At 31.1% G+C, this 12,041-nt stretch overlaps 1 protein-coding gene and 1 long non-coding RNA gene across 2 annotated transcripts; both read left to right on the top strand.

Annotated features, from left to right (window-relative positions):
* The first annotated feature begins 2,792 nt into the window (after window positions 1-2,792).
* LOC148763412 (uncharacterized) lies at window positions 2,793-3,492 on the top strand. Its single transcript, XR_016025997.1, has 2 exons — window positions 2,793-2,822; window positions 2,927-3,492. It is a non-coding gene; the product is annotated as an uncharacterized LOC148763412 (long non-coding RNA).
* Window positions 3,493-10,542: 7,050 nt separating this feature from the next.
* LOC18603677 (uncharacterized) lies at window positions 10,543-11,285 on the top strand. Its single transcript, XM_018119294.2, has 2 exons — window positions 10,543-10,597; window positions 10,691-11,285. The coding sequence occupies exon 2, from the start codon at window positions 10,714-10,716 to the stop codon at window positions 11,044-11,046; it is 333 nt and encodes a 110-aa protein (XP_017974783.2). The 5' UTR covers window positions 10,543-10,597; window positions 10,691-10,713; the 3' UTR covers window positions 11,047-11,285.
* Window positions 11,286-12,041: the final 756 nt, after the last annotated feature.

The following is a 12,041-nucleotide window of genomic DNA, read 5'->3' as shown; positions in this document are numbered from 1 at the left end:
TAATAGACTCTTTCCGACCCAAAGCGATGAATTAAAAGCTTGAAGAGCAATTTTATAATAGTTTTTGATATTACTCGGATGCCACATAATAAATAAAAAATAAATTATTCAATTTTAGTGGCCTACATATATTATAAGAGTTCAATTTTTGAACTATCATAGACAATGTATATTGGGTTTAAACATTTAATTTTGGTGGACAAATCACATACATTTTATACTGAAAAAATAATAGCAACGCTTTGTAATTACTAATTAGTAAGGTGATTAATTAGGACATAGTATGTAAATAGCATCAAACTGTTTTACCAAGTAGTTTAGAGATTAAACCTTGATGATCTCTATTCTTTTAAAACCTAATTTTGAACACAAATTATATGACAACACTATGTGCTTTATGTCCATGCCTCTAAAGGCTGATGGGCTTGCTCATGAGTAAATATAAAAAATGTTGTCTAGCTTCATATAACAATTTACCTTAATTATATTGATCGGTTCTCATTTATTGACATTCACACTATAAAAAGGGGGGGGGGGGGGGGGGGGGGGAGGGGAATATATAAATGATTAAGATCAACCAAATGATTTTTTAAGTCAATAATAATTTTATTAATAAATCACATACGATATTATAGTTTTGTCAAAAGTGCTGCAAATTTGAAACACCTCATCCAAAACTCTACAGTGAATAATTCAAATCTACTCCTCCATATATAAAGGAGAGAAAGCTCTTGAATCAACACCACACCACAAATATTTATTTTTATCAATGTTCAATTTAAAAAAAAAAAATCAACACAATAATTATTTTTTTTAATATTCCAAAAGAAGATGCAACGAGTAATCTTCCAACTCGCATCAATCCATTGAAGGATCAAACAGATGATATTTAGATGTTTGTTGTCTTATTTAATTAAGTGGAATGAATGACCTTTGAATCATGATCAATAGGACTACTTTAAATTATTGACATTTTTTACCAATATATATCAATACTATCTTTAAAAAAAAAACATATATTTGAGAAAAAATGATGCATAAAGTTTCAGGAATTTAATATTAAATACTAATCACGTAGTAATTTAATTCAAAAAGAAAAATGAAGCACAAGGTGATTTGTGATTTTTTTTTTTGAAAGATAGAGATAATTTCATTAATAACTTGCTATACAAAAGAAGCCATAGAAGGCTAGAGCTGCAGATAAGCAGCATCGAAACAGACTATACAAGTTCAACAACACCCTCAGGTTGTAATGAGATCAAAAGGACAACCGTCAAGGACATCATCACAGCACAACCTAAGGAATCACCATCAAGTTATATTATACAAAGCAAAAATCTGTCATCCCTAACCGACAGAGCCTTTGTCAAATCCCAGGCCAAGCAAATCAAAGCAGAAAGAAGCTCACAGAAGAAGGAAAGAGACGCCAAGTAGCATTCAATTATCAGGAAAAGTTTCAATGATTTCCAGCAGCTCATTATGCCGCAGAATTCCCTCTTTAGCTAATTCGTCAGCAACCTAATTACCTTCCCTTAGAATGCGTTGCACTCTTCATTCCCCCACTTGGCCTTTAAGTCTTTGTAAGTGAAGCACCCATTTCCTAAGTCTCCATCGGGCACTATTAGGATAATGAACCCATTCGTCATTTTAGTAATAAGTGTCTTAAAGATACTCTCTAAAGTTACTATATATATTAAGTAATATTTTTCAATGATGCATAGAAGTTAATAACATTATCTGTTAAATATGGCATGTAATACAAAAATTATCGTATGAACTGTCCAATTATTAGGGTATTTTTGGTGGCAAATATAGGGGTCTGATTCTAATTAAGAGTTAATCATGGTCAATTATTAATTAGGCTAAACATGATCCAAACACATCAAAGTTTTTTGAGAAATAAAATCAATCAAATTAAAGAAAACATTTTTGGTGATTACAGAGAATGCTGGAATAATTAATTAACGAGTAAGAGTGCTGGTAAATTATATTAGTTTCTTTATTGGTGCATATGGCTATATATGGGTTAACTTAAGGGAAATAATTAATTAAGGGATTTGAAGTTCAAATCTCTCTCTCTCTCTCTCCTTAAAAAGATTATGTTACCTTAGATTGACCGTTAAAAATCATTAGTAGATATTAATTTATAGTCCTGGCATGTCATTATTATTTACTTTTAACCCATATTCATGTTATTCATATGTACTCAAAGGTCAACTCGAAACAATGTTTAATATGGGTGAAAAGGATGTAATCCATAAGTAATCATGACAAAGTTGGAAAAATATATTTCTTCTGTTTTTAAATGTTCATCCCTCTTTTAACTTTCACAAAAATTAAAATAAAAACTTTAATTTTGATATATGTTATACAAAATTTGATATTTTTTATAATATAAATATTTAATGCTTTTTAATATAAAAAAAATTGTAACATAAAAAAAAGTAAGAGTATTAAGTTTCTAAAAATAATTAAAAAAGACTTTATTTTGAAATATTAAAAAAAAAGAATCACCCAATGTTGAACCCCAGAATGGCAACAAAATGCAGGATTACTTATAAAAAAATTGAATATGAACAATGCAAAAAAGGCTTTAATTACTGTTAACATTAATCATAATTACTTCCTTGGTGGCCATAACTCTGGGCCAATAGTTTTGCGACATTGTGATACGCCCACCTCACCTTGTAATTTCTTAGTGCTCAAAAATCTATCACGATTAACCTTAAACAGCAACCCTAGCTGGGGCTATAAAACCCTAGCCTGAAGGGTTCTTCCTTCACACAATTTTTCTTTTTCTCATAGTTGGAATTAATTATCTGGTATTTCACTAGCCCTATTTTTACTTTTCTCTTCTTTTTTTGGTATGGGAAATTCTAGAAAAGACTGATAACGTCTGTATTGAAAATTACTTGTTTCATTTCAGGGTCTTTGCCACTTTTTGATCATGAAGAACTTTGGAGTGATCTTCTTGGCTCTGGTGTTACTTTCCGCAACTCTGCAAGCCGATGGGAAGAGGTTCATCCCGGACCCTAAGCTCTTAATTGAGCAGCAGCAGGCGAGTACGAGCAGTCTGGGTCAAACCAACGCTGCAAGCCTTGTTGCTGCTGCCGAAGACGACGATGAGAGCAACCCGACTTACAGACAGTACGGACGTGTTGGTGATGGTTCGAGTGAGAACCGCCACCGTTCTTATACAACTGTCGACAACCCTTACACTCCAAAGCCCAAAAATTAAGCAGGATCGCGAGTTTGAAGCATGGAAAACTGATGGAGCTTTAGTAAATAGGGTGTACCTTGAGAATAAAAAACGGGATAAGGTTTAACATGTCTAGAATTATAACCAAAAGCATGCATACAATATACATACATATATTTATATATATATATATATATGTGTGTGTGTGTGTGTGTGTGTGTGTGCGCTTATGGCGCACATGTTAAGTTTCCCGAAGAAATTAAGTGTTAATGGAGAAGCATGTTAAGTTAGCATATGTTGTGTGTGATAAAAATTAAATCTGGCTTTGAAGTTAAGTAGCCATTCAGAAGATTTCGTTAATAGAAAGATTTACAAAATAGAGAAGCTGCTGCCCAGAAAAAGGGAGCAAACGGCTGAGAGCAGGCTGAAACAAGAGAGAAAAACTCCAGTCAACATCCCCACTAAGTGAGCAAAAAAGGAGAGCTGAACAGAAGGAAAGAAAAGGACTGTACCGCGTTCACAACAATGATCCCCAACATCAGCATAAAAATCATAAAAGAGGCAAAATCATCACCACCAAACAGAAAAGAGATTTCTTGTCAACTCCACACTTCGTTAAAGAATCAGCAAATGAATTACCTTCCCTCAAGATGTGTGAAAAAATGATCCTGCCTAATGAGATCAGGAGGCTGTCAATTTCGTTAAAAACTCACCAAGGGTCCCAACGTCTTTGTGACTCCTTAGTTACTCATGAGAGAGCGTTCTTTGAAGTTAATTATTAAGGCCTATCTAGCTTGCAATGCAATAAATGATCAAGCTAAAAGCTAACTGTACGCATGTGTGATTTTGCTTATTTTATATATTTTTTCTATCTTAATTTTTTTTAAATGTCTCGAAATGAAATCATGAACTATATTTTATATTACAGATTAATTTTTGCTGATTAAAATGGAGTTTTTAGTAGACCAACCACTTTTAGACGTGAGAAAAAAAAAAAAAAAACAAAGAAAGACTTGGTCCCTAAATGCAGGGTTAATATAATTAGAAATGCATTGGCTATTGATTATCAGTTTCTTTGTAAGTAGCATGGAAATTTAAAAGTACATAAATTGAGAGGATTTGGGTGATCGCACATGACCTTACTTACTATGAAAAAGTACACTCTTTCTTTTCAGTTGTCTTGATTAGTTAAGGGGATTTGATCATTTACATCCTTTTTTATATATATTTTAATTAATTTTTATCTTATAGTTAATAAGTTAAATTTAAGAGTACGGTTGTAAATTTTAAATATAGTATAAATTATCTAGCAATTAATATAAATTTATTTCTTTTGATTTAATGAATTTTTAATACGACAATTAATCCTCGTATGTACCCTCTCAAATATACAAATATTTATGATATTTTTGTATGATAATTCTATATACTAATATATCTTCACCATTTGTAAAATGAAAATAGTGATACTTGCTTTTAGATGAAGCATATTCGAAAACTTTGAAAAATATGTGGGCAAACATTTGAATATGTTGTGGCCATTAACTAACAACTTTCTTGCAGATGGCCCTTTAAGACTCTAACCCAGCCGCACCACCTCTCTACCACGATGGTTCTTGGGTTTCTGTCCCGGCTTTCCTTTCCCCAGCCGCAACTCCTGATCACTTGCCCCTTGTTTGAAATCAAAGAAAATTAGCCTTTTATTTTTTACTCCAACCAAACAAAATTAACTTCTTTTAAAAGCCAAATTATTTAACAATATAAAAACCTTTACCTTAATTCAAAAAATCTTAGGTCACAAATTTAGATCTTTTTTTCTTTATTTGAAGAAATTGGGTTTCATAGTTTATTTCCCTATCCAATATCTCTGTCAATCTCAGTTTATAAAAATTGCAATTGAAAAAGCCAAAATAGCTGGAATACTTCAGGTTAGGAATATTGACAGGGCCATCCAACAAGGTTCCTAATGCTTGACTTGAACCCAAGTTACGGATGGTCAAGAAATACATTGTCGCCTATCTAGTTCACCAGTTTGCTTCCATGCTAAACTTTTGCAAGAAGATAAAAATGGATGATAGTAAAGTTTTGTATTCGATTTTTTGTAGTTGATGCTACGACAATCAGGAAACATTACAACGAAGTGATGCTAATTGGTCCATCCGAACAAGAATGATTCGGTCACGACTGAGAGTACTTCTAAGATTGTTTGTCATATTTAAGAGACTAACAAAAGAAGAAGAAGCTTGAGAGAGATGAAGTTTTTTGGTTTGGATTAGATTTTTTTTTTTGAAAAGTGGATTGATTCATTTTTATATGTACTCAAATTTTTTATGAATAATATGTAGTTAGCTCCGATTTTGTTATGATTTTATCCCCTCTTTAAATTCAATTGGATTTGATCTTAGGGTTAGTCCAATTTCACAATTAATCACAATTATGATTAAGAAAAAAAAAACATTTCTTGCGTAGTGTTCCATAAAGCATTGTCTCCCTCTTCTTTTCTACTTGACCCCGCTCCCCCATTCAACCACTTACCTACTCTTTCTCTCGTTTACACATTTATTTTCAACCTAGCTAGCTTTACCTACTATTTTGATTAAAATGGCTCAATATCTATTCCCATTGAGGTTCCTTCATAATTAATTTTGGATATATTATAACCCTGTCTCAAGGGATGATACTCTGGTACTTTTTTTTTTCTTTGCTCATTTCTTTAGACCAAAACAAACAGGTAAGATATCTGATATAACTGTGTGAATGTGGGTTCTCCAAGATTCAGTTCCTGTCTTTTTCTTCCATTATCTCTTTCTTTCTTCCCTCTGTCTTTCTTTTTTCTTTTTTTTGCTTAGCAAAAAAAAAAAAACTCAGATCTCTTTTTCTAGCAAAATAAACAGATTTTTAATGTGTTTGAATATCCCAAAGTGGAAATTGGAAATGAGAAAAAATTTTGGTTTTTTAATTATTTTTATAAATATTTATTTATTACACTTTGAATGAATTACTAGCAGGACTTGTGATATAAAATTGTTGTATCGTATGTGATTTATCAATAAAATTAATCCTAATTTAATTATAAAAAACTATTTTTGTGTGTTCGATAGATCATCTGCTTGTGTTAATTAGATGCAAAATCTTAATTTTTTTAATATGAGTTGATTAATCCATTTTCTGTAACTAATCACTACAAATAATTAAGATTATATAATAAATGGAAGGCAACAGTATGTACTCGAGCCTATATACTCTGTTTTATGTGATGTTCTTAGGGTGTAATTAACTGGGGAACATCCCTGGCTGGATGGTGTTTTCATCTCTGGTTGGCTGTGTAACGAATCTGTTACCTTTAATAAAATGAAACAAATTTGACTGAGAAATGGAAAGAAATAGTACTAAGCACACTTGGAGACATATGATCATATGCCAAGTTTACAAATCAAGATTGTTAATTATTACTTTTATATTTTATATTTAGTGGAATGACCAAGAATCGATAATGAGCATGACTAATTAGTTTATTAATTCATAAAAAAAGGAATCAAACTAGATAAATCCAAAGACAAAGAAAAATAATTAATAACTATATTTGACTAGAGTACTCATAATGCTATGAATTTTCAATATTAGGACACTCTTTAAAATTTATAGACAAATTATAATAATAATTATTTACAAAATTGAATATCAATGATATCGAAAGGATAGAAGAGAGTTTAAGTAATTTGTACGCACATATGATATAATTATATCAATTTATTAACTTTCTTAATAAAACTTAATGAATACGTGAAAATATATATACTCGTTTCCTTTCTCTTATTTTTAATTTAAGAATTTCATCTCCTATATATAAGATTATTTTTCAAATGCCTTTCTTATTAATATTAATCATATAATTTCTTGGTTTGGAGGCCATAGGTAAGACCAATGGTTTTGCAACAACGTGATATCCCCCACCTCATCCCTTTGATTCCTTGGGTGCTCAAAAATCTATCACACTAAACCTTGAACAGCGAGCATCTGGGGCTATAAAACCCTAAGCTCTCATTTCTCCTTTCATCACACAATATTTCATATTTCTTTAGAGTTGTGGTATTTTTCATTACCCTAATTTTACTTTCTCTTCTCTCTTTTTTTTATTATTATAAAATTAATTTATCAATATTCTAAGTTTGTAAGTTTCGATCAGATCTGTTTGCATTAGGCAGTTACATATTCATTATTGATATTTAATAAAATCTTCATATGATCAAGATCTTTCATCAAATAGTCTCAAAATCTAATTTTAATTCTTGTGGAATACATATATATTAAAATTATTTGCTTCGTTTCAGGCTTGGATTGATTATCGATCATGAAGAACTTAGCAATGATCTTGTTCGTCCTCGTGCTGTTGTTGGCAACTTTGGGAGCTGATGGAAAACGGATGACCCTGGAGAACAACAAGCGTAAGCTCCTTGGTGATCAGGCAAGTACTCTGGGTCGAAAGCCTGATGTTGGAGCTAAAGATGCCAAAGATCCAGCTGCAAACAACAAGGGTGCAGCTACTGCTGGAACCGCAGAAAATAATGGTGTAGTAGGCCTTGTCGATACCCTGCGGGAAGATGGTTTGTCCGATACTCTAAGTACTCACCGTTACTATAAAACCGCGAATAACCCTTACGTTTCCTCCAAGTCCAAATAATAGGAACAAGTGCAAGCAATGAAACCGAGCTAGCTCTACAACTTATGTGAAAGCTCAGAAAGTGATGGAGCTTTTCTAAATATGGTGTGCCTAAGAATAAAAGAGGAAATTAACATGTTAGAATAAGACAAAAGCATACACTCTACATAGTATGTGCATACTGCTCATGTTAAGTTTCCTCCCAGGAAAATAAGTCGTAAAAAAAGTGTGTTAGGTTATGAACTATTGTGTCTATAATGCAAATCAAAGTCTGTGTGTATTTCTATCTTGTTTGCATGGAATAAAAGATCAAGCTAGCCGTATGTGTATATATCTGGTCTTTGCTTGTTTATACTTTATCATTATAGTATTGGTTAATTTTGCTTGCTATGTATTTTGTTTTTGATGAAGTTGTTGTGCTATTAAGATTTTAATTTGTTGATGAAATCATTTTGTTTTGATGTTGTGACAAAGATGCCTCTCTTTTGTGTTGAAAAAATTTTTGCTCACTAAAATGAAGTTTTCTAGAGGATAAATATTTTTCTTTGATGTGAAAAAACGGCAAACAAAACCCTAACTAGAATTTGATTTTCTAATTGGATTTGGGAAAGAGAGGTTCAAACTCTACTCTTTAAATTGGGATATCATACAAGTTATCATTGAAGAATTTTTATTTTTCTAATTTACAAGAACTATAGTTATCAAGAATTAGATTATATATTAATATGAAAATTTTTAAAAATTAATTTCAATGTTGTGTAATTTGGAATCTTAAACTAGCTATAGGGATGTAAAATTTTTAAAATTTAATATAAATAATTTGCAATATTTATAAATATGTAATATATATATATATATATATAAGTTTCATTATTTAACGGTGAATTTGAAATATGTATATCCCTTGTACTTTTCAAACCTATAAGCATATTATGTATTTACTGATTTTTGTGTAAAGTAGTAGACTTTTTTTTTCTTACAATTTGTAGATGAGATCAAATCCAAATTAATTTACTATCTGATCAAACATTTGAGTCCAAACAAATTAATCATCAAAAAAAACTTTGAAAATATTGCTATAAAGCTTTGTCTCCCCATTCAACCACGCTTACCTTTCTTTTCCTACCTCTCATCCTCTCAATCCCCCACGTTTTTACAACCTAGCTATGCCTAGGAATAAAAAAGAATAATAAACATAGTTCCCATTTGGGGTCGATCTCTGCATAAAATGAAAGTGGATTAGCTCTGATTCGGGGGCAGCATCACATATTTGGTGCGTGAGTCTATCAGGTAATTATAGAAAGCATCCAAAATTCAACCCCAAAGCGTCATTTATGGATTATGTCTCATCTATTATTTAGTTCATTTTGATTTATATTTATGCTTTAATTTGCGGTTTGTGTTTGTAGATTTGTTTTCATATTTGTATATTAATGGTCTTTATATATATATATATATATATATAATTTTTTTACTTGATTAAAAAAAAATATATATATATACACGATTTACAATAAATTTATATATTTATATATTTTAGTTTTTGCTGGCCAGCTGATAAATCTGTGTAAGGTGTCGTTTAGATGGTGGTTGTAAGCAGCTATTACTGTTTGTCATTAGTGATGAATGTAAAAAAAAAAAAATCAATGATATGTTAAGTTAATTCTAAAAAATATATATATTTGCTTCTTCATCCTTTGTAAAAGAAATCAAATCCAACTTCACAATCTCAAATAGTACTTATTTTTTGACAAAGCATATTGGAAAACTTTGAAAATTAATGAAGGCATGCATTTGAAAATTAGCAGCTCAAGGTAATAGGAGTAGAGATTTGGAACTTTAGAGATTTGGAAGTGTTAAGTTTTATTGATGAACAAGAGTATGTATACAACAATGTAAAACTAACTGATAAAATTAAATATCTAGATAAAACTAAGATGATAGGAATAGAAATTAAATTATAATAATTAAAATCGTCTAATAGTAGCTTTAACATTAGGGTTTAGAGGTACTACTTTGTTTTTGTACACAGCACTCAAAAATTGTACAGAGACTTATCATTTAACCGAATTTATTAACGCCATCAGAAATCTTTTACCACTATGGCAAAAGACATTAAATAGCTCAATGGCTTCGGTTTTTAATGAAATATCTGAAACTTTTTTTAAAGAAAAAGTTTTGCTTGGTAAATATTTTTGTTATGTATTTTTTATAAAAAAATAATAAAATAAAAATATTAATTCTCGTTAGTACAGTTTTGTCTCCCTCTTCGTTGTACTTTCATCTATCTCCTCATTCAAGCACTTACCTCACTCTCTTTCTCATATGCACGTTAATTTCCATTCTCTCGATGGATCTCAATCCCCGTAATTCTTCTCAACCTAGCTATACCTACAAAAACAAATTAAACAATAATAAAAATAGCTCAATTAGTGAATGAATTGACTAGTGAATTACGGGAATTGTCCCTTAAGTGGATCAACCAAATTCCATCATTGAATAATTGTTTGAAATCGTATACAATTTATTAATATTAATCATATATAATTTCTTCGCTTCTTGGCCAAGGCTACCAATAGTTTTGCAACAACGTGATATATACTCACACCTCACCCTCTGATTTCTTGGTGCCAAAAAATCTATCACATTAAACCCTAAACAACGAGCAGCTAGGGCTATAAAAACCCTAGGTTCTCGAATTTCTCCCTTCATCACAAGATATTTCCTCACAGTTGAACGTACGTGGTACTGCCCATAACCCTGGTTTTACTTTCTCTTTTTGATATTAGAAACTGATTTTTTCTTACATGAAATTACTTATTTCATTTCAGGCTTAGCTGATTCCCGATCGATCATGAAGAACTTAGCAATGATCTTGTTCGCCTTCGTGCTGTTGTTGGCAACTTTGGGAGCTGATGGAAAACGGATGACCCTGGAGAACAACGAGCGTAAGCTCCTTAGTGATCAGTCAAGTACTCTGGGTCGAAAGCCTGATGTTGGAGCTAAAGATGCCAAAGATCCAGCTGTAAACAACAAGGGTGCAGCTACTGCTGGAACCGCAGAAAATAATGGTGTAGTCGGCCTTGTAGATGCCCTGCGGGAAGATGGTTTGCCCGATACTCTAAGTACCCACCGTCAATATAAAACCGCGAACAACCCTTACGTTCCCTCCAAGTCCAAAGAATAGGAACAAGCGCAAGAAATGAAACCGAGCTAGCTCTACAACTTATGTGAAAGCTCAGAAAGTGATGGAGCTTTTCTAAATATGGTGTGCCTAAGAATAAAAGAGGAAATTAACATGTTAGAATAAGACAAAAGCATACACTTTACATAGTATATGCATACTGCTCATGTTAAGTTTCCTCCCAGGCAATAAGTTGTAAAAAAAGTGTGTTAGGTTATGAGCTATCGTGTATGTAATGTAAATCAAGGTTTTTGTGTATTATTGTCTTATTTTTTTTTCTCAGTTAAAATGTGAATTTTATTTAATATTTAGAAATATGGACAAATCTGACAAAAATAAAAAAATCCAAAAGGAGCAGATCCAAAGGGGACAACTTAAATAGATAAAACAGAGAGAATATTATTGTTTTAATTATGTGCATGGAATAAAAGATCAAGATAGCCGTACGTATATGGTCTCTACTTGTTTATACTTTATTTCAATAAAGTTGTTGCAATTGTTTGAAATTTTAATTTATTAATAAATTCGTTTGAAAGAATTGTTTTGTTTTGATGTTGTGAGAAGGATGCTTTTCTTTTTTATTAAAAAAATTTTTGCTCCCTAAAGCGGAGCTCTCTAGAGGAAAATCTTTTTCTTTACATGAAAATCCAGCTGACAAAACCCTAACTAAAATATAATTTTCCAACGCATTAGCAATAGATTGTGAATTTCTTTATAAATAGTATGGAAATTTAAAAATATATAAATTACAAGATTAACTTAATTAAAAAAGTCAGAATATCAAACCTGAAATTGAATTACTTGTTTTTCGTAAAAGTAAAAATCGTTTGGCCCTATTGGTTATCGTTGAGGGAGAAACTTTTTGATTTCACATCTTTTCTTTTCTTTTTTTCTAATTTACTAGAAGATAGGTATCATGAATTAGATTATGTATTAATGTGACAAAATTTTCAAAATTAATTTTAATGTTAAATAAAATTTTAAAATATATGTATATA

The sequence above is a fragment of the Theobroma cacao genome, chromosome 4 (assembly GCF_053813885.1).
Source record: "Theobroma cacao isolate CCN51 chromosome 4, ASM5381388v1, whole genome shotgun sequence".
In the NCBI taxonomy this organism is placed as follows: Eukaryota; Viridiplantae; Streptophyta; class Magnoliopsida; order Malvales; family Malvaceae; genus Theobroma; species Theobroma cacao.
Note: the sequence above shows the minus strand (reverse complement) of the source record. Positions and strands in the feature narration are given on the sequence as shown.